The following is a 24378-nucleotide window of genomic DNA, read 5'->3' as shown; positions in this document are numbered from 1 at the left end:
TATAAATGTTATACTTACATAAGAGATTCTAAATATACAATAATTCAAATGTAATTGTAGAGCATTATTTCAGTAGACACTGAGAATTGATACAGAATACGTCCTGCATCACTGGGACTTGGTGTAAAACAGTTTTTGCAGAATATTTTGAGATAAATTAAATCAGTCATGTAAATGCAAGCAATGCACCTCCTCTTCTTACATCACTACAGCCATACTAACATTGTTTCATTAAAAAAGGAACAGATATGGTCTTGCCAAATATGTCAGGTCTTATTTTGCTAAACATTTATTTGTTGACTGTCTGTGTCTTCCCCGAAGTAGCAGTATATTATCCTAAAACAAGAGAACTGTGCAGACTTCATGTCCACCACTATATAACATATTATGTCTACCTATGTACATGTCAATATATTCCAAGATTTTCTTGGAAAGGCAATTAAAGTATATCTGAGATTATAAAACCATTGGGTCCACCCAGGATCAAATACAGACTTTCACTGATTTGAATGATGAGCTTTTCAGACTACACCATCTGACTAGATCATATAGAAATACAATAAATGAAAGAAATTTGTGCCAGGTCTTGGGTACAATTGCTGACAATGGCATTCAAAAAAATAATAAAAATAAAATTCTTGTTAGCTGAACTAATTTTTAAATTGTTCTTAAGAACACCATGACATGCTCAGTGATTCCAGAATGCAAATTAATTTCTTAGTTAAAAAACGGGAACTTATGTATTTTATTTCCTCAGACCTTTGTCTATTTCCTTAACATATGAATGCCTAGTGCAATAAATTAGATTCTAAGACCAAAATCACTCCAAGATGAACACAGAATCCAGGTTGTTACTGAAATATCCCATTGTGTAGATGCTAGATAAATACCTTGTTAAGTAGTGAATTGCATCCAAAGTACCAATCTGCAAACCTGAAATCAGAAGTCACATCCTCTTCAATTCTTCTGTATTTATAAATATTGCTAGACTTCTGAATTTCTAAACTTACCATCATGATACTCTTATCAAGAATAGAAGACAAATGTAGCTGATCTTGAAGCATCTCCAGATAACTATGAAACTTCTGCTACTCTGTAAACAATCCTGAAACTCTGTGCTTCACAACTGCATTTTGCTTCATTCATATTCTCTCATTGATGATTCTCTGTGTTAGCTTACTTGTATTTGTCAGGATTATACCACATGGACAGCCAGTTCATATCACCACAGGTACCACTGTGATAATGTTAACACTTCTACAGAGATTTGTAAGTAGGTTTTAAAACCCTACAATATCCCAGCTATTTACAAATGCCTTGGTGAAGAGAAAAGACAAAAAAACACATAGTTAAAAGTTTTAGTAAATTTATTTAAGCTAATAAAATTTCCTTAAACATGTTCATCAACAAAGCAATTTAAATATTTATGCCACCTACTTTTGATATGTCCACCATAAATCTCTATTTTTATTCTTTCTCCCCAAAAATCTCCATGAATAAATTACAACAGATCCACAGAAAGGAAATTAAAAAATCAATTTCTTGAGAATACAATTTCTCTGTCTCATTTTCCTAAGTTTTGATTTATATGAACTTAAATTAATGGACTATTTTCAGACTATATCAGATACTTAGATAAGTGGTTTGTGTCGGGGGGGACAGTCAACCACATCCATGGATATTCATGGTTATCACAGAATCTGATAAAACGCTCCATCTAAAATCCACATCATTGCAACAGAAAATATTTTCATCCATTTGATCAAATTTGACTTAATATCTATTTCATTTAGCAATACCTTAAAGGATACTTTGGTGTTGAAAAAAATAAAGTGAAGGGCTTTTTTAATCAATTAAATACATTCTGCCTTCATTTGCTTTATTCCTGTACCTGGGATTTGCCTGTAATTTCATTACTGGGTGCCTTAGTATTGTGTAAATACTTCCATTTTTTATGTTTAAGTAAGAAAAGCCAACCAGCATTCTGTATCCTTAATTTAAATTTTTTATCATTTTGATGGATTGCTTTCTCCTTTTGGCTTAACACCTTTTTTATGCTTTTAGCTGTGTTTTCTTTTTTCCCTCTGGGAAAGTAGCTTTTCCAAATTTCATGTTCAAGTCATTTATCCATTCAACTATTTACATGTTTACATTCTTGTATTACTTGCCTCATAATCAAGGCTGGGCTTCTCACTCAGTATGTAAGAGTATTCGCTCCAATTATAAAAACAGTCAGACTCTGTCTTGCACCCTTTTTTAAATAAAAACCCCTTTTAAACATTTACATGTATCCCTTAGTGAACGACAGTACTCAAAACTCAGATGAACAGATATGCATTCCATTATTTCTCTACCTTCTGCAACTTCTGAGAAATAACTGCTTTGGTATGATGAAGGTCATAATTTTCAAATTAAAAAGAAAAATCTAAGCTGACATGACTGTAAAACAAACCAATTAATTCACATGGAGATTGTAAATCCATTATTCTTGCATACACTCTCACATGCACTGTCATGACATGCACATGTCAAAAAAGATAGAAATAAAATAAAAAAAAAACCCAAGTGATGTACAGTATCACTGCTCACCACCAAGCAATGTCCAGCCCCTTCTCCAGCTGTGATTGGCTCCTCCCAAACTCTCCAGTGTTTGTACACTGGGAATAATAGTCTAATACATGGAATATACCTTTGCCAGCTCCCCTGGCCTGCCCATGTTCCCTTGCAGTTATTTGTACACCATCTCACTATTAGAGCATGGAAAACTGAAAACTGCTTGACTTAGATTGTAACAACTAAATCATCAGTGTGTTTTCAACATTACTATCCATATTAGAACCAGAACACAGCACATTTCAGCTACTAGGAAGAGAATTAACTTTGTTCTTGCCAAAACCAAGCAGTTTTGTTTTTTGTTGCAATTCACAAAATGTTTTCAATAAGTCAACTGCTAGAAGCTGTAACTACATTTACTAAAAGTTTCCACTTATCTGAATCTACATTAATCAGCACAAAGTGACAATGAACAAAATAATGAAAGAGAATACTTATTCTGCCCAGTTCTATCAGTATGGAGTCCTGAATAAAGGCCGGAACAAGATTTCTGAAGAAAATCTAAAAGGTGACACCTTTCTTCCAAAACTGAGGGAACAGAATACAATGAAAGATCGTACCATGACACAGTGAGCTATGCAATAGCAGTCTAACTCAGACTGCCTCAGATTCTTGTATAATCTCTTTTTGCCCAGGTCGTGCAATGTCCCAGATGGTACAGCTAGGAAATCATTTCTCTATCCACTGTGCATGATGTAAACTCGTGTGTTACTCAGCCACTGTATGGGTTTGAAACGTAGCTAATTGCATTTGCCTTTTTTGTCAGCAAGGGAAAATAAAAAACCACAAACAAAACATTATTCTTGGTTGGCACTAGCCCATTGCAGTTTGAAATAATTAGTTGATAAAATGACTGTGCCATGGAAATTATAATTAATAGAGTATTAAATTCTTTATCCCTTTTATTAACAAAAAAGGAATCCGTAACATACCTCTTTTTTCTCTGTGAACTTCTTCCAAAAGTTTTTCCTGGTTTTTTATCTGTTTAAAGAGAGACTGATGTTCAGTCTCCTTTATCTGTGTAAAGTGCTTGAGCTGTTCTCGGCTCTGCAGCAAGTAGCATCGCAGCTTTTTTTCCTTACTTTCTCTTTCCTTTACCTCCTCACAGAGCCACTGAAGCTTAGTCTACATTTAAAACAAAAGGTACAATAAAAAGTAAAGAATTCTAATAAAAATGAGAGGACATAAATGTTCACTGACCAAATGATCTTTGGAGTCACAGATTACTCATTTGTAGCTATCTGAACAATAATAACAGAGGGTATTCAGATATATTAAAAGAACATAAGTTGATTTTCAAGAGACCCAAAGGACATATTTTGGTTGATAATTATATGTGAAAAGTGATTTTCTTTTATATTATTTTATTTCTTTTAAATCAGAAGCATGAATTTGCTAGGGTAGATATGGAAATTCACATTGAATTAGTGCACACATAGACACCAAGAGATAGGCCTTCCTTTCAGAGTACCTTTTTCTCTCATTTTAATGTTGGCAGAATTTAAAAATATTTCCCCTTTCTAAAAAAGTGACATCAATCCTTTCTAGTCAGCAAAAGTCAATATTTAAGGTTCTCAGAGGAGAAAAAGATCTCATTGATAAGACTGTGATCAATTTAGTAAATCTAGAAGTGATTAAATGGAATACAATATGGAAACTTTCACACAGGATTTAAAAACAAAAGAAAATAGAAGTGGCACTTTAAGCAGTCGTTCATTCTAAACTTCCCTCTAGCAGCTAAACAAACTTAGATTTGCAAAGTATTAATAGGTGGTCTTTGAAAGTTCTTTTTAATAATATGTCAGTGTCACTTTTTCAAATGAAGAAAACACTTCCTCCGTAACATTTCTCCTTTGATTCCAATCTTATTTCTGTTATCTATGGTGGAAGTCTTTCTTGGTCTACAAGTCTTACACAGACCACATGCCATGAATAATCTCTTACATGCAAACATTTGCAATTTTTTTTCCTTAAGTCAATTCTCCTGTGGCTTTGACCTTTCTATGTGAAGCAAAACCACCAGTTGTCTTCCACAGTTTGTGATCTATTTTAATCATGAGAAATTTACTACTTTTAAAAGATATTGGGTAAGAAGTGTGCTATGTGTATGAGCTAAGGGAGCTGGAGGAAAGCTGCAAAATGAAAGGCAAGATTTATGAGTTACAGTCATCACCTCGAAGATGTTCTCAAGCATGTGTGCCCCCATATTATAGGATTTGAAAGATTCAATGGGGAAAGAAAAATCGTTCATTTTCCAAGAATCCAATCTAATATATTTTAGAGTGAACAAATACCGGCCTTATTTAAAATAATTTCTAGCCTTGTGATAATGCTGTAAGAGAAACTTAACCTGCTGACTAGAGCATTCTCATGCTTTACTCAAAAAATTTGAACCAGATCTAAAGGCTATCACTGCTCTTACTTCAATGCCTTTTTTTTTTGTGAAAACAGCATTGCTATTTATTTTGCTATAGAGATGGCTATTTCTTGTTAATAGAAACATTTGGAGAATTATTCTATCAGTTGAAATAAAAGTCTGGAAATATCAGAATAATTGCCAAAGGAATGCTTTTGTATTTTTTCTATTACCCTTGAAATGCCATTTTAAATGGACTTTTGACTAAACCAGATCCATCCATTCACAGACTCACCCCCTCACTCAAGTGTAATATAGGGTTAGGGCTGAAAAGGACCTTAAGTCTAGTTCCAACTCCCTAATATGTGTAGGGACACCTCCCACTACATCATCAAATGCTGAATATTAGCTTACTCAGTAAAATTTCAGGAGGTTTGACCATTACCTTTGTTTCTGCTAACCAGCGATGAGGATCATTCAGTACTGTTGGTGTAAGGGTTATTGCCTATGAAAAAGCAGGTGACAAAGAAACAGACATAAAACGGAAATTAGGCATAGAAGGAAGAAAGTCTTTTCTGCTTACTGGAAATTCATCAAAGAAATACATTTCTTATCAAGGAAGATTAAGCCTAGTGCTTGACTTCTCTCAATACAAATATTTATCCATCAAATTCCTCCTGCTTACCCAAGTTGCAGTGGCAACTTCTTGAAGTAAATGGTGAAGCTTTTTAGAAACCTTAGCAATACCTGAAGTACTAGGCAGAGGAACAATATTATAAAAGAAGACGTTTATCTTTAAAAAAAATAAAATTTCATACCAGGACCACAAAACTAACTTTTTTTTCACATTAACTGTCTAGTCAAAAACTCACATTCAGAATTGGTTTAAGTTGGCCAGCAATAAGAAACCAAGTAGAATTGTATAAACAGGGATCTGCAAAACCTTATCCAGAAACCAAAAAATCTTCACAAGGTGAGCAACAAGTCCAAGAAGGCATGGTTCAATGATCCAAAATCTGGCAATTACAGCAGATTATAAAACTTAATAAAAAAAAAAACCTATCTGTAAGGATACAGAGGAGAAAGCTTGTTTGTCAAATACATTTTCTTAGAATTCTCATCTAGTTTTGTGCTGCAATACCCCAACTCCATGTATAAGTGGAGAAACGGTGTCAATCGTGAAAAAAAAAAAATCTATTTCAAAAGCAGCCCAGTCAAATGACCAAGAGCTACAAAGTATTTTCTGTTTAAACAGCAAGACACAAAAAAATATGTAATCTGAATGTACTCTGGGTTGTAGCTAAGGCCAAAAAGCCACTAGGTCAAGCACTTGTAAGTGTGGCGACAAGCTGAGTCAGACAGTCTGTTCTCACTATTCTCAGAAATGTACAATGTTGACTTAAGAGGATCAGTCATGTAGAATCATATGGAGGGAGCAAGACTGGTTTCTGTACTTGGGGAGCAAATGAGAATGCTCAGAAGAAAAGCTACAGGGAGACAGGGGTTGCAGGAGAAGTAGCAAAATAAAAATTCCAGCAAGCTACCAGTTTCCTGAAAATTTGAGTCTGAGTTTTCTGGATACAAGGACCTGCTCCTCAAAAGAGGAGGGTATAAACTCTTTCCATTTTCAGTATTCAGTTCTCTACATAAAAAAACAAAGCATCCAAGTGATTTTTTTAAAAAAATTTCTTTCATTTTCTCCCAGTTTTAAAAGCATTTTAGGCCCTTCTTAAGGATTTCCCAATTCTAGGAACATGGCCTAAGAAAACCTACCTCAAAACTTCGGCTATTAAAAGGTCCTTTCACAGAAACAAAAGAACTATTTCTCAAAAAAGAAAAAAAAAAAGGAAGTAGTACCAACTAGTGCATGGACAGTCCTTCATAGTATCCCATAATACATAGCAACGTCCCTCTGTACCAGCTAAATACCCATAATTCTGTCAGAATGATTATCTATGCAACAGTGAAAACAATGCATGACAACAAATTTTTGATAAACAATTGATAAACAAATTTTTATCAAGAAAAGAACAAAACCTGCAGCACACTTAAAATTTAGAATTACTTTGAATTTCTCCATGGAGTCCCGAGAAAAGATTTCACAAGCAGCATCAATTTCACTTCCTATCATGGAGAGAATGGATTGCTGTTCCATTTCTAATTGACGTAGCTGATCTTTAAACTGCAGTCTGGCCTCACTCATCTTTCTCAAATGATCTTCATTGCTGATCTGTTTTTCCTGGAGTGAAAAAGGAAAAACAAAACAAAGTTAAGTAATTGCATTAATAATACATGTCATCAGCCATGTATCATTCAATCTCATAATCAGACCATACTCAGTCATGCTAAGTTCAACTGCTTGCCATGGAAAAATAATACCTTCTAATAGCACTTGTAAGTTCCTCCCTTGGTTCTCCTCATTATCCTGTAAATCAGTTATGAAGAAACTTCTACCAAATCCAAACTCAACAATCATAAAGCCTATTTTCAAAGTCAAAAATAGATGTTCTAATACAAATCTCCTCATGAGTAGAAAAAGAGCCCAGACTAAATACTCCCATTATTATCTTTTGCCCTGAATCTGTTGTAGGCATGTAATCTCTACCGTCAGAAGAGAGATCCCAGAAGGAAAATTTTATTGCAGTCAGTGTGCCCTCCAAGGAAAACTACTCAAAGAATATCTCATAGGAGAGTGAGTGGCACTGAGGAAAGTGTTTTATGTTATCAGCTAATGTCAGAAAGTTGATTAAATATATTACAGGTTTCTAAAATTCAGATTATCTTCTTTTATATCTATGATAGAGCCACCATAAAATCAAGCAAAACTGCTGCTAGATTATACAAAATATTGAATTATGCATTATAAATAATATAGAAAAACCTATCCTGTAAGTCAAATGGAAACACACCTGTCTGCTGCTGAGATCAGGAGGATGTAATGCAGCAAAGGGCAAACACTTTAACTGTGAGTTGCACCAAGAATGGTGAGAACAGCAAGGATTTCAAAAATTTATTAATTGTGGACCTCCACAATGACAAGGTACAACTGTTTGAAGTCTATTTGCTAGAAGTCTTCATACACTGCTCTTATGAGACACCAATGCAGAGTTAGGTAATGTCTAACACCCAAGTTCCATGAATGGGATATATATGGAATCACAGAATCATTCAGAGTCCAACTAAAAACCCCATACTGCCAAAAACTAAACCATATCCCCGAATACCATGTGTACATGTCTTCTGAACACCTCCAGGGGTGGTGACTCAACCACTTCCCTAAGCAGCCTGCTCCAATGTCTGAATACATTTTTCCTAATATCCAACCTAAATCTCCCCTGACGCAGCTTAAGGCTATTTGCTCTTGTCCTATCACTTGCTAATTGCTAATTAGGAGACAAGACCAACATCCACCTTGCTATCTCCTTTCAGCAGGTTGTATACATATATACGTATAGGTGTTTATTTCTACTAGCAAAACAGGTGTTTTAATGTAGGTGGCCTACAAATGTGAAACACCAATACTTGATAAGCAGTCTGATTTTTTCACTTAACTAGTACAAAAATACTTGGGACAGTAGTTATTCAAACTGAAGAAGTCATAAGATTTTTTAAGATGGACAGATTCCAGTATTTCTGTACTATAAAGATGGGTGTTGAAAGATGGGAGTTGAAATAGTAGTTTTGACCTAGACTAGTATTCTGAAAGCAATAAGGTTGCACTGCATATATTACCAGTATCTGTATTCTGTTACCCCACTATTCACTGAATGCATTCCAACACATCAAAGTTCATTCCCAAAGATCATGACTAAAATAGAACACATAATTTTATTTTTTTATTTATCTGCTTGATTTTCTGAATGTGCCAACATTCATTATCATTCTACATCCAGAGCTTACAGGAGAAAAAAAGTCACTAATGACTCAGAAGTGCACAGAAGGAAAAGGAAAGAAACCAACCATTATGCTCTGCTCCTTCACCTTTCATTAAAAAAAAATCTAAGCTAGCTATAATACCTGTGCCCCTTTGAATTAGAATTTGCATTAAGAACAGAATTTTAAAAGTATAAAAAAGCATGGAAAAGAAATAAAATACTCTGTAACAGAATAAGCTTCTGCTGTGTTGCCACAATTGTATGCTAGCATGAGGTTTCTGAAGAGGTAATATTATTTCCCCCATCCTAACATCCCTTTTGACAATCCACAAAACCAAAATAGCAACTATTCTTTTAAGTTAACCATTAATGCAAGCTAATAGAAGTTTCCATCTGCCTTTACCTGCAAAAGTTGAGACCACAGGATTGCATGCTTAAAACCTTCTCTGATCTTTTTCAATTTAGAGATAAAAGATTATTTTGATTCAAAAAGTGTCTTCCCAATATTAGGTAAGGTTGGAGCTAATACACAACAGACTACAGAAGCCTATGTACATTCCTATAAACACATTTTCTTAACGATAGATATTATACAACTAAAATGCCAACATAGAAAAAACACATTTTTGAATTTTCATTTTAAGTACTTTTTACTAGTCTGACAAGTTGAGCTTTTAAACCACTTCCTGATAGTTTAGCAAGCTAAAGAAATGCCAAATTTAACATTTTTCTAACTCTATACTATAAAAGAAAATCCCATAAAACCAAAAATCCTCCACCCCAACATTACTTAGAATTTCTTTTACTATGCTTACATTGCATATCTACTTCAAATTATTTCTAAATTATTCACAGTTCCACTGCATCTTGAAGAAAAATATGAAGAAAACTAGAAGTAGCTGATTAAACATTTGTTGGTTACCTACATTAGACATCAGGCAAGTAAAAGGATTTATATTTCTAGTCCTAAATCATATAAGCAAATCTTTGGAGGGATACCATTCATAATCCAGCCAAAGCATTTTTGTCTTCTTTCATTCATAAAGAAACCATGTACTGTGGCACAACTGGGTGTATTCTTTAATACATACAGGCTCGGGTTTTTTAGGTTTACCATCTATTTCTATAATCCATCATTTATATTAGGTATTTATCAGCAGAGAAACAAATCATGGTTAAAATCAGTTAATTTTACCTTTTTGTCCAGTTCTTGTTTTACAAACTCACATTTCCGTTTCAGTTTTATATTTTCTTCCTCATTTTGGGTTAATTCTTCTGTCAATTTATCACACTCAACTTTTATTTTTTCCAGCTGTCGACACTGAGCCTTGACTATGTTTTTCTCTTCTAAAAGTTCCATCTGATGGTAAAGGGGAAAAAAGATTACAAAGTTACTGTATGGGTTATTTTAAAACACATCCAAACTCTAAAGTTTGATATCAGTGGAACACTATTGCCAAATGATAAATGTAAAAAATTAAATTAAGTTCTACTAAGTGCAATTACTTATCTGAACATGAAAAATATGCATCACAAAGTTGCAGAACCATACAGGGCTTTAAAAGCAGAAAACAGAAGTCTCAGGTTCTTCATTTCAGCTCTGCTATGCTCATCAGCTTACATCATCCTGAGAAGCCTAGTATTTATGCAGCTTTTCCATTACTAAAATAATTTGGAATCAGAAAGTCTAAAACTCATTTAATTTCAGGAACCAGTGCTAAATTTATATCTGCAAGGAAACAACAGCAAAGATTTAGTATTTTTAAGTTCTAGATTTGTGTGGGTTTAGTGCTATTACTTTGTATGATTAATGCTACTCGTGAAACTTTGCAAAGAAAAATGAAGAAAACATGTAAGGATCTAGAAAGCCCCAAAACAATGAGTAAATAATGTATATTTGTTTCCAGTGAAAAAAATAATTGACTGAAAATGAGAGATTTGAGAAATGCTCCACAATATCTAAAAAATTTTTAAAAATACAACAAAGAAGCAAATTAACACACACATTCCTCAAAACCAGTTTCAGATTAGATAACGTGAGGGATGCAGTTAAACAAAAAAATAAACTTGGGAAGTAAATTTCTTTCTGAGGAAAAGCAAAAATTCTATTTCCCAAATACACTATAAATATATAAATTCTTCTATGAGGAAGAAGGGTAAGGAGAGAAGGTTTATGAATTAATTTAGACACTACATATAGACACTAATTTAGACACTAAACAGATTACAAAAACTCTTCCAAAGAACAATTTGAGAAAGAACTTTGGCATTCACAGTCTACAAAGATTTAAGACCACAAAGACAAGCCTACAATGCCCAAAACATTTTCTGTGAATATGCTTATAAAAATCAACTTTTCAGTTCCTACTAAAAGTAATTGCATTATAACATCTATGCAGATGGAGACATTTCAAGAAAAAAATCCTTCACCTATATTACCCTTGAGACACAGAGAGAAAGTCAATACTTATTAATGTCCAGTATGACAAGGTAGATATGACTATATTTTAATTGATCTTTATTGAACCCAATTTTAACATTTAATACTCTTGGGGGAAAATGAGATGACACAATTGGAAAATGTATAGAAAACAGAAATTTAATTTAAAAAGAAATATACACATATACACAATTTAATATGTATAGATACATACCTCTATAAGTTTAGATTAAAGATTAATACTTCAAATACTTCCATACTGTCAGGCAGCAGGAAATTTTGTATGTTATCATTCTAACAAGCATGTTTTTAAAGCAATGTTTTAAAATTAGGTGACAGATCCAGAGTTTCTGAGCACAAAGCCAAATGGGGATCACTAAGCAAACCACTTGATTTCCTATGCCTAGTGTATCAATCCTTTTAAATACTAAATAAGACATCATAGAGCATTGGTTGGGAATCATTTAGGATGTTCTAAGAGAAACCAAATTAAAAGTTTAAGCATCAGAACTTCAGTAATGAAACAGCAAGATCCTTCTTAACACTGGTATCTCAAAAAACTCTGTTTTTCTCCAGTTCTCTTCCATCATACAATATTCTTACGGTACCTTCCCTCCTACCCCAAAAAATCCTTAACTAAATTGTTTTTCAGTCCAGTGCTGCACTACAGAAAACCAGGCAAAAGTGGGGAAGAAAGTACCATACAGAGTAGGCAAGAGAGGAAAGAACAACTAAAATCAAAAGTCACTTCTTTTTACAATCTGTGCAGAAGTTAGTTCTCTAAATACAGAACTCTCTACCCTTGATTTCCTGGAAGTAACTCATAAATGCATCCTCTTTAATTTTAAGGCTTTGGATTCTACAAATATATTAAATTCCCCTTCACTCCTCAAGTCTCCCTCAACCAACCTTTATTTTTAAAGCTTTAACTATTTTTGGACAGGATATGTATATTCCTTTCCAAAAACAGTTACAAAGGTTGGACACAGCTGAGGCATAAATAAGGTCAACTATTACTGTAACAGTAAAAGACAACTGGTTGCTAGCCACAAAATCTTAGCAGCTTGGAAAAAAAAAAAATAATAGGTTAAAAAAACCCAACTTTTTCTGTTGGATTTCCCCAAACACTACTCTAAGAACAAAATACTTAAAAAAAAAAAAAGGGGGGGGGTAAAAAAAGATAAAATGTATGTGAAGTTTACCTTACTTTAGAAGAAAAGTATGTCCATAAAATTGAAATCCAAATGCAATGTAATGATGAGTTCAGACAAAAAGTAACCAAATCGCCTGCAGGATGACATGTTCTCATCAGATCTTCCTAGAGACGCATGTGATTTTCTGATTTTTTTCACTTATAGTCTCTTAATTAAGAGAATCTTGTGCATTATCACTTTGTATACTTCTAAAAAATTTGCCTACCCTAATATCTTAGAAAATTCATCTCCCTCAAACCTTCTGCTCTTAAAAAATATATTTAGGATTTATGATTCTGGGGAAGTCATGGAACTGTAAATGAAATATGGAAGTGAATTTTTTTAATACTCTGTTTAGGTTCAACAATCAGTAAAAATAAAAAGGTCCTAACAGTAGGATTTGCTGCTTCATAGAAAAACACAGTCACAATCAACTTATTTTTTCTTATTTGCATCCAGAATACACTTTCCTTCTTCTCACTTGATATCAAATGGAAACTCTTAATTTCAATGTCATTGCTAAAGAAAAAACCACTTTTGGATAGACCACTTAAATAACGATGTACACACTAAAAATTAGGTCTACAATGTTAAGCACTGCTGTCAAAACATTTGATTTTAATGATCCTTCTACTAACAACCACCTAGGGGGGGTTTTATTGCTTTCTTCACTTAAAGGTTCCCATGTTACCAATTGTTTAAGAATTATTATCAAGTCATGAATGATACATTACATAACTAAACACTAGTCCCAACACAGATCCCTGAGGAACACCACTCATCACTCCTGTACATCAGGACTCCATCTGGACTCTGAGCCACTGACCACAACCCTCTGAATGGGACCATTCAGCCAATTTATTATCTATCTAACAGTCCACTCACCAAATCCATCTCTATCCAATTTAGAGAGAAGGATGTTGTGGGGCACTCTGTCAAACACTTCACAAAAGTCCAGACAAATGACATCTGTAGCCCTTCCCCTGTCCCCTGATGCAGTCACGCCATCAGAGAAGGCCACTGGGTCGGTCAGACACGATTTGCCCTTGGTGAAGCTGTGCTGACTGTCTCAAATCACCTCCCTGTCCTCCATGTGGTTTTAGTGTAGCTTCTAAAAGGTTTTGTTCCATGATCTTCCCAGGAAAAGAGAGAAGGCTGACTGGCCAGTAGCTCCCACAGTCCTCCTTTCTACCCTTTTAAAAGATGGTGTCCTGGGATGACTGTATGGTACAATGCTTCCCCTTCCCAGTCACTTGGGACTTCACCTGCCTGCCATATTAAAACATTACAGCATCATAAATTTCCTTTTATTTTGATCATATCTATTTTACTATTTTTGAACTAAGATTTTGACCTAAAACTGGTACTGTAACACTTTTACCCTGAACTTTAAACTTTTACAATGGCTTGCAATAATATGTGTGTTAAGTGCTTTAAAGCCCATGCTTTATTACCTTCATCATTCAGTAGCAGGGGCTGTGTGTGGGGTGTGTGGGAGGAGGGGGAAAAATCTGACATTGGAATTCTTTCCAATAAGTACCTTTAGCATTCTAATCTGAGCCTCTCCATCATCTTTTTCTTGTTTAAGGAGTTTCAGGAGCTCTTGAACATTTTGTTCATGTTTGATTTTCACATTTTGTAACTCTGATCTAAGATCTGCCAACTCCTGTTGGTGAACTTCTCTTTCCATCTTCAGCTGCCTGTTAGCTGAAATCATCTCTTCATGACTAGATTCCTGCTGTTTCTGGAGGTCTGAGAGGTTCTTAAGTAATTCCTTTTTGGCTTTCTCCTCTTCTGCAATTCTGTTTGTTAGTTCCACACGTACAGCACTTAAATGTTTCACATCTGCTTGCATTTCTAGGAGTCGTTCTTGGTCTTTTTTATGAAACAAGTTAATATTTGCAAGTTCTGTCTTCAAGTGCTCCTTCTCAGCTTGCATTTGCTTTTGTAGAAAGACTTGCTTTTTCAACTCATTCTCCAATTTTTTTACAGTACCTTGAACTTCTTTGATCTCTTCTTCAAGAGATACCTGGTGTGACTCCATTTCATTCAGTTTTACCTCTTTACAGTGAAGGAGTTCTTCCTGCTGGGCTCTCTTTGTAAGCACATCATTCAGCTCTTTCCGCAGGTTTTCTATTTGATTTATAGCTGAGAGAAGCTGACTTTTGAGATCATCTTTTTCTTTAAGGGCCTAGGAAAGAAAAAAAAAAATCCATTCTGAAGTAATTAAAGACAATTGTTGGAAGGATATCCTTAGACATCAGGAATGTATATGGAACAATTAACATATGTACGTGAAAATATAAAATTTTTGCTTGCTACGAACTCAGTTCAAATGTACTCAGTGTTTCTTTAAATTTACACACTTTAGATCATGTGCAATCTCAAACTTGGACTTGTCCTTAAATTATATAGCCTTCTAAATAGGGATAGTTCTGTAAAATTTCAAACTACAACCTATAAGTTACTTGCTTTGAGTATGTTTTCTACATTACATAATTTAAAGAACATATGTTTCAAAAGATGTCAGAAACTCCACTGTCAAACAATATTAAGGACAACCACATGGGCAAAACTTCAACCAAATTATCCCAGTAACTCCAAAAGAATGAAACCTAAACAATCTTTGTATAGCATATTTTTTGTCTGCCAATATTTCAAAAATCTCAAAATTGCAAGCTATGATTGCAAACCAATTTTGAAAATTTTCCATCAACCCTTTGAGGTCTTCTAACAGAAATCAAAGAAAACAAACTGCCATTTCTTCCTTTATTGTTTTTACAGATTTTTGTCTCAATTGTTAATTGCCTGCGTTTCAAAGCTAGTTAAATTATGTTCATCTAGTTACCTCAAGTTTATACTAAATGCTGCATCTAGATTGATTATATCCCTATAAGTAAACTGCTTCCAACTTTATACTGAGAACATGAAACATTGTTTGTACTTTTTTCTCCTTCACAATGACACAAAGTTCATTTGATCTCCTATATCTTAAAATAAAGAAGCTTTCTTCACCAGACAATTACCTCAAACCTGTTGGCAGGATGGTCACCACTTTAAAAGTAAAAACAAATACTGACAGTATTTCTTAAATGGAGCTTAAGCCAAAGTTTAACCACTGCATTTCGCATGTGCCACATAAAAAGAGGTAAAATCCATATTAAAGAATCTTACATAACAAAGAAAATTTTAACATGGAAAGTGTTATCAAGTGTCTCTACAAAGACCAGCCTATGTGTTTACAAGAAGAGTGATTCCAGAACCTTTTTGGGAACTACTGCTTCCTATTCACAATTTGTCTCTACTTTTTGCTTCTTATTTGTCCATTTGATAGACACCAATGATTTTTAAATGATTCAGGTTTTCTTCCTCTCCTTACAATCTCCATTTTCTTACACAAGACTGACCAACTTCTTACATGTTTAAGAATCTTACTTTCCCAGACAAGCACTAGGGCTAACAAATACAAGATTACTATAGAATGAATTGTTGGAGCATGGAAAAAAGAAATAATAATAAAAAGTAAGGAATATGATAGGCAATAGGAGAGAAATAGCAACACCAGGAATCAAAGTTTAGTTTTGCTACAGTTTATTAATTTCAACTCAGTAATAGCCCCATTGTGACTTCACCTGTGCTTTGACCATGCTTGTATTCATGTACCAATCTCAGAACAGATCGTTGGATGAGAAACAACACAGGATTAATAGACATCCACCACTGCATCCCATTTAGCCCTTGAAAACCTCAATCTTTGAGCAAAACAAAACAGAGGATGGAGCCCTCTCAAGCCCATCACATTCAGTAACTTAAACTGGATGGATGCCATGAGAAAATACGTGAAAAGAGAGTATAGCACTGTAAAACAAAAGCCATACAATATGACAGACTGCACCAGCAGTGCATGTAAGTTAAGATAAATGCTCACAGCATAGAGTTAAGCACTGTATCAGCCACTATAGAAACAAGCAACTTTTGACCCAGCCACTGGAAAATAGACCCACAAACTCATTGCCAACGGAATGGTGGTTTCTACCATTATTCTGATAGAGGATGATAAACATTAGCATTGATGTGAGTGCTTGTCCTTAAAACAGTGTCAGCAACTGAACAAATAATTCTTTTAAGTCAAAACCAAAAAAAAACTATGTTTTTTCCTGAGAAACTCTAGAGGAGAAAAAAAAGAGGAATAAGTGGTCTGCCATACTGAACAAAGACAAATGAAAAACCCAGAAATGTTACACAATCAATTTTCAATTTGATTTTTTAAAGAAAAAGTTCTGAAAATTATACAGAAGAGGTCCAGAACTTAAAGCAGAAAGCAGTTTAAGTCAGTTTGCATATAGACTCCTTCTCTTAATTTTTAAAACAAAGGGAAAGGGTACCAAAAAAAATCAACAAATCTTACCTGACTATTCTTGTCCATCAGTTCACTGATAGTTTGATTTTGCTTTTCTACCTCACGATCCAGTTTCTTACACTTCAATTTCCATTGGCGGATGGTTTCCTGGGCTCTCACCTTCAAATCTTCTCTTTTTTTCTCAATCTCCAGCCTGAGTGCCTCTGAGTGCTTGAACTCACTGAGATACCGTTCTGCTTCCTTGGTACTCTCTTCAACCTGTTGAGCTAACTCAGCAGACTGGAGTTCAGTTTGTCTGCGTCCACTCTCACAAGCCTTGTAGCAATTCTGTATCTCCTTTAGCTGATCCAGCATTTTTTCCTGCTGCTTCTCCCTGTTTTCCAGGTCAGATGTTAACACCTGGAATCATCATAGCAAAATACAAACATTCTCTAAAGATATGCAGTATGAAACTTGATCAAATAACATAAAGCAACATTAAATCACATTTTTATTAAATATGAACAGCATAAAAGATCTTCTTGACTATCAAGGAAAGTCCTGTTAGCTCAGAGAATTTCTCCCTCCGCAAGGGTAAAGAATTCCAACACAAGACATAGAATACATACTACTCAAGTCTTTCTGCATTTGTTCCTCTTCTAGTTGTTCTTGTTATTTTTCTGTATTTTGAGATCAATCATTGGCTATATATTACACACTACACAAATAAGAAATAAGTCAAATAGTAAGATATAAGGAGATTAATGTAAACAGATGAGAGGAAAAGAAGAACTGTTAAGGAAAAAACAGCAGTCACCACAACAACTGGAATTTATAGTTTATGAGCTAGTTGTTACCCAGTTTTATGCTGGTTGCCTTTATGAAAACAATGTGCTAAATAAAGGTATATTTAATAGCATTGAATACAAAGAGAATACAGCAGCTTGGTAAATGCTTCTAGAACAAAGTGCAAAGATGTTTGAAAATGTAAGAGGCATATATAAGCCTTTCAAAAATTAATTAAATTGAAAATACACATTTTAAAAATAAAAGATTCTGTATTTCTCAAATCATATTTCTCTGAACAGTCTCATAAGAAACTCAGGAATAATAGTGTCCATACACATTCTGAAAGGACATGGTCAGAAATCAGTTTTTGAAGGTACACTAGCAAAATTGTATTTTACTGAGATCATGATGGAGAAATTCACATTAGTATTCTGCATTTTGGGCCTATTTAGACTGCTTTCATACCATTCAGCCTTTTCATTATGAAAGATAAATTTGATAGACCTGATCTATAGCCAGTCAAACATATTATCAAGCCTCAGGGGATTGAAATACCTTTAAGAGGATTAGATTTCAGAATGACTGAAAAAAACCAGCGGATGTAGCCTGAAATAAACAGACCGCAATTCAGAATGGACAAGGGAAAATTATTTTATCTATGAAAGATTGGTCAACTTTACAGATGGATATAGAATGACTATTTAGACAAAGATACTTCCACAAGGTTGGGGGAAGGAGGGAGACTTGGGTTTGTTGGTAAGGGCTCTCTCCTTGTCAATTTGTTAGTTTGGGGGTTTTTTCTCTGTCCAAACCAGGCCAACATCTCCTGGGAGGCAGCAAATTGTACCAATCTCATTGAGATAGTATTTGCTGTACTAAAAAGATAACCAAAACAAGCTCATAACCTACAACTAGCAAAATTTAAATCAAGACAAGCTAAATTTCCAATGAAAACAGATTAACATACTTCTTTAAAGACAAAGATTTAAATTGAGTACAGCAGAAGTTAAAAATAGCCTCATAAAATACAATCAGATATTACATTTACCCTTCCACAGATTTTCTAAAATGGGTCATCATTTTTTCAGTCATGATTACACATGCTATTATCACTTCCTATTTCATGTCTTTCTGTAGACCATAGAGGATGTCAGAGTAAATTGATGTAGTACTCAACACTACACCATTAAAAAATAGTTATTTATATATAATTTCCCCAGAGTACACACTTCATTAACAAAACTACCGCTCCCACAAACTTTTTAATGAAATATGAGTCTAATCTTAAACACATAAAATAACGTTCAATTAACTGTAAACATTCCCCTTATCGTGTAGAAGTAAATCAACCTCCAATTTATTGATTTACAGTCTAATAAAAAAGAGGAACATTTGTTTTAGCTATTTACCTCGATGCAACTAATTTATCAACACGAACTATTTGCATGAGGAGGAAAACTGGATTTTGACATGGATGTACCAATATAAAGTGACTTTTAATGTTTTATTTTTACAATATGTGTAAATAAGATAAACCTTAGCAAAGAGTTTGCACTTTGCTTGAAAGAATTAAGCCAGCACAGACCCAACAGTTGAAATCAGGTAGAAAACAGCATAATAGCAAGTCAATATTTCATGAAGCCAATGCTGTAAAGCAAGAGGATAGAGAAAGTACCTCCACACTCTGTTTCTATATCAAAACAGGAATCCCAAATGGACTGATCTGTACTTTTGAATTCCTAGTTATGTGCGATAAATGTGTATCTCTGTGTTAACATGGGTGCAGTTGCCAAAATTCTTTCTAATTTATAAGGGCTTGCACTACTGGCATTTAATTGGTTAATAGCTTCATTTGTAGAGGAAAAAGTAAAAGTAAATTTTAGTGAGAATACGAATCAATATTTATCAAACTGAAAGATTTATATTACTGAAGAATTCTAACATTAATTAGGCATATCGATAATTTTCCCTCAGAAAAACTGAAATATTTTAACAAACTGCTGACTGCTGTACTAGACAATACTATAAGAATACTAACAACCAAATCCAAATGAAGAGTAATTAGTAAATCAAACAAGTTTCCAGGCTAAAAGAGTCTAAAAAACTCTAAAGAGTCTAAAAACACTTACACAGAAAGTAGGGTATAGCATCTTTGTAATTTGTGCACTTTAATTATTTCTTAGTCATAATAGTTAAATCTTAATAGTTAGACACAACAGCCCCATATCTATTTGGCTTCATGCAGAAAAATGAATTTAAGATGATTGTAAACATTTGGAAGATAGCACAACCACTCCCTTATGTAAACTAGAGTAGCTGAAATAAATATTACATTTAAAATCTAATTGAACTAAGATTGAACTCACTTCTAAACATGAGCTTAAGAATATGTTTTAACCTTTTTCATCCTGTCCATTTTACACCACACTGTGATTTTATGGCAACTGTAGGGGGCTAAATGTACAACACACACAACTCAAATTGTTGCAAACAATGATATTTTAATAAATCAAAAGAAATTTCTAATATCACATGTACATCAGAGGCAAGTTAGATTCTCCCCAGTAAACAAAGATAAATCACACCCAAGTCAAACATGACTGGTCACTTCCAACTGGGAATCAGACTATCTGATAGGAGCAGCTGTCAGAACAGGCTTGACAAAATGCTTTGTTAGTACACAAGTTTAGAAATTCACATCCTTGCATTCCTTGATGTCTCATTAAAAGAAAAACACACTAGCTATTTTCCTGTTACTGCCCCTGTAGGAGAACGGCAGTGGGAAGCAGATAAGAAGTACAAAGTATTTTCTGTTGAGAAAATGAGGGAAGTCAAAGATTTCTAACTCAGAGAAATGACAATGACCCCAACTGAGCACTATTGCATGAGTATTTTCAGGGCAGGAAATTAGTATTATAAAATCATTCTGACCCTTAAGAAAGCATGTTCTACAAGCAGAAGTTTAAAATAATTGGGTTTATGCGGGTTCTTACCCCGTTAATTCCTGTCACCAAAATAATTAGTTTCCCAGGCACAACAAAACCAAAACTCAGAATGTTTTCAGTTACTCATGGGTTTTATTAACCAGCTAAAATACAAATGCTGATGGACACAAGGAAATGAGTTCTGCTCATCTTACCCTCTACAGAAACACTTTAGGTTCTCTTAAACCTATTCAATAACCAAATTTCATAAAGCATGTAGGAACATATTTTCAGAAGGCCATTTTTTTCCAAATGTAATTTGATGTATTAATTTGATTTAAATCAGAAGAGAACTGACAAGGTAAAGGAGCAAGAGAAGTAAACTGAAGAGTATAGTCCTGTAAATCTATGAAGACAAAAAAATCAATTCCTGCATTTGAATTTCCAAAGATATGCAATATCATTTCATAGATAAGTACCTTCATTAGGAAAATACATCCAAAATTCCTTGCTTACAGAATGCCAAAATACAAGCTGAACAAAAAGTGAAATCCTTGGCTACTGAAATAATACACATGGTTTTGCAAAGACTTTTTCTCCTGACAGTCACAGCAGACAGAAGAAAATTGTTACTGTTCAGCCATTCTACTACCAATGACAAATCTAGGCAAGAGCAAAAAACACAGAAATTCCCCATTTTAAATAAGAAGGCTACTGCCTACTTGGATCTCATTTTATGGTCAAAGTCTTCTAACTAAAATTCCCGTACAAAAGGCTGCTCTCATCCTTCTCATAAAGAATCACATTAAACATTATGATATGCTTACCATAAAGAAGACTACTAATACTTATGATTATATTACTATATTGCATTTAATTACTAAAAAAAGGGAAATTGTGACTTACTTTTTTACTCTACTACACTCTCTCATAGAACAAGGCATTTCAATTTTTAAAGTTGAACTTCAGTTCTGAGGAATGATGGAATAGGGAATAAGAAAGTAAGTACTACCTTATAAAAGTAGTTCCAAAAACCATTATTAACAGTAAGTGCTGATAAAATCAGATCAACTTTTCTTTGCATATGGGAAAGAGAAGTAATCCAAACCATGGAATCATGGGCAACAGCAAATACCTTTTTTAGTATTACATGGGAGAGGAAAAAAGTTGGCAAATTCAAATCACTTTTCGAAGTTCTTCACACAATAAATAATAAGCATGACTGTTACTCTTAGTTTTAAAGGTCAATCTCTAATCTGATACATCACCTAATGTTAAACAGATAAGAAATTATTTTAAAACAAAAATGCCACCAAGCAAAAAGCAGCAAAACCCAACTTACCTGTATGTGCATCACAAGCTGTGCTTTCTCCTTGTCCTTACGCTCTATACATCTCTTCAGTTCTTCTACCTCTGACATTACAGCATTATGACTCAGCTTTGCTTTAAGTTCCAAAATATGTTTCTCTAGATCTTGCTTCTCTCTCTCATATCTTTCAGCTACTGTAAAACAGCAAGAACAGAGCAACACATTCAGTAGAAATACCAACTCATGGTAAATTAATTTAATCTCAATTAATTTTTGGCAATTTGTTTCTCCACTTGAGATTATTCTACAACTACTGATTTTCACCAAAATATCTGTGAAAAATTGTATACCTGTATCATAAGCTAATAACATTTTAATAACAATAAAACAGTACTTTTCCATCATTTTATAGGGGTTTCCACTCTTCCCCCTGCACACAGCTGCTCCCCTCAAATAAAAAGCCAAACAAAACAACAAAAGCCGCAGCAAAACTGAATAAAATAAAATAGGATGGAAGAAACAGTGGGGAAGTTCTGGTGTAAATGAAATTTGGCCATCACTTTCAAGGCCAAGGTTTTATCTCACCAGAGTAATACCTCCCAATTTGAAAGTCACATTATCTGTGAATTTTATGTCTGAATCCTGAAACTACAACCAAAGATTTTGATAAGAGTAAGCTATAAATTCTCTCAATCAGAAATTCAAAGGTCTTAAGCCATAAATAACTACTGGAGACAAAAGGAAAAAAAATCTTTACTCGTCTTCTTCCCATATATCTTTGATGAAACAGGAATAACACAGCAAGGTGAAACACAACAGCAAAAATTATACAAATGTATGCATGTATTTTAACACTTACAGCACATTAAAATTTTCCTCATATTTTTACAACTGTTTTGATTTAGAAGATGAATAGGAAAGTTAAAATATGCTTTTATTAATATGAAAGGCATATTGTTCCAAATAAACTAACTTTTAAGCAGATACATTAACATGACTGGAGAAAAAACTATTGAAATTATTATTTTGCATTACAGTTCTGAAGCTAAGCCCATTTCCAGTGCTCTGTATGAGGTTTGTAAAACATGGAGTCAGAGTCCTATTTTAAAAACCAAGATATTTTTGTACTTCAGCTTCTGAATTAAGAAAATATGTCATTAGCCAAACCAATTAAATAGTCCCATAGACACTGGACTCTAGAATAGAGTCACTATTTCTCTATTACCTTGAGTAAGACATTGCTATGCTAATAAGGAGAAAGATAAAGACTTTCTCTAATACCTATGTGATTATGTTTGAAAAATTTAAATACAGATAGATAACTAGCAATTAATTGAAGACCTTGCTAAAGTGGTAATTTAATATGCAATTATATCTCGAAATTGTTTAATGCATTTGTCATGTAAATAAAACTATTCTAACTCTAAAACTCTAACATAGTGCAAACAGAAGCTCTGACTGCATCATACAGAAAAATTTTCTAAACCACTCAGGAACACATAGCTTAAAAATTCTACCAGAAAGTCATCAGCCTTATAAACTACCTCATCAATGACTCTTGTTATCATTTTCAAGATGGCAGAATTCAAACTGCAAACGGACTGAAATGCCAGTTTTCTGGGAAATTATTACTTAAAAATAAAACACGTTTTTCTTCTGTAAAAACACTATTCAGTTTGCTGAAATTGTCTCATCAGTTTTAACCACACAAATCAAAATATTTTATCATAAATTAATTGTCATTGCTATTTGTCTGTTAATATTCAGGTGCCAATATGTATTAACTTAAATCTGAGGAATTAATTGGCTGGTTTTGTCAAAACAATAGAAGAATTAGACTGCAATTCTAAGATAAAATTAATATCCATGCCCACTAACTAGCTTGCAGGTCTCCAGTGCAAAATATTAGCTGTACCTGCTCTAATTCTCCTGTCATCATCTTGTGCATCCTGATAGCTCTGGCGATGCATAGCAGCATAAGAGATTTGATGTTGCAATTCTACACGGTCTTCTTCTGCTCTCAAAAGCTGAGAACGAAGATCCTCAATCTAAAATATATGCACAAGCATCAAAAGTTCAATGAAAAACAGAACAAAAAACAAAAATAGCATACTTCTATTAAATGGTAAAAAAATATTACACACAAAAAATATTTATAAATACATCTTGAGAGTACTGCAGATGGAAAACAAAAAGACAAACTACTTCCTAATTACAGGCCACAAATTGATTATTCAAAATTAAAGGAAACCTTTTCATTTATGTTGACCACAGATGAGCATTAATTTCTCTAGACCAAACAAAATGCTATCATATTATATGTTGCAATTGTCTTTTTTCATAGTTAGTGAAAATGTCTATCCAAATTTAATATACAGAATGTTTTATTTAAATTGTGCTTCTTAAAAATACAATGTATTTATTCATAAGAAACACAGAAGTCTTCACATTTTTCCTTTCTATCATATATCATATAGACTTAAAAAGATGACAACATGTAGGAAAATAGTGAAAATCCAACGTGCTGAAGTTGAATTGAA

General features: G+C 33.8%; 1 protein-coding gene across 2 annotated transcripts in view; it reads right to left on the bottom strand.

Moving 5' to 3' along the window:
- Window positions 1-24378, bottom strand: part of CEP128 (centrosomal protein 128) — a 102377-nt gene that overhangs the window by 50630 nt on the left and 27369 nt on the right. For both annotated transcript variants that reach the window (XM_071426689.1, XM_071426688.1), the window contains 8 exons: window positions 23754-23886; window positions 21872-22032; window positions 16886-17236; window positions 14018-14668; window positions 10040-10204; window positions 7035-7208; window positions 5415-5474; window positions 3546-3738 (listed from right to left, as the gene is read on the bottom strand). In XM_071426689.1, the coding sequence (XP_071282790.1) occupies window positions 3546-3738; window positions 5415-5474; window positions 7035-7208; window positions 10040-10204; window positions 14018-14668; window positions 16886-17236; window positions 21872-22032; window positions 23754-23886 (1888 nt within the window). The remainder of the gene's footprint in view (window positions 1-3545; window positions 3739-5414; window positions 5475-7034; window positions 7209-10039; window positions 10205-14017; window positions 14669-16885; window positions 17237-21871; window positions 22033-23753; window positions 23887-24378) is intronic.

Source organism: Agelaius tricolor, unplaced genomic scaffold, assembly GCF_023055355.1.
Source record: "Agelaius tricolor isolate 1412-34295 unplaced genomic scaffold, bAgeTri1.0.p SCAF_5, whole genome shotgun sequence".
Lineage (NCBI taxonomy): Eukaryota > Metazoa > Chordata > Aves > Passeriformes > Icteridae > Agelaius > Agelaius tricolor.
Note: the sequence above shows the minus strand (reverse complement) of the source record. Positions and strands in the feature narration are given on the sequence as shown.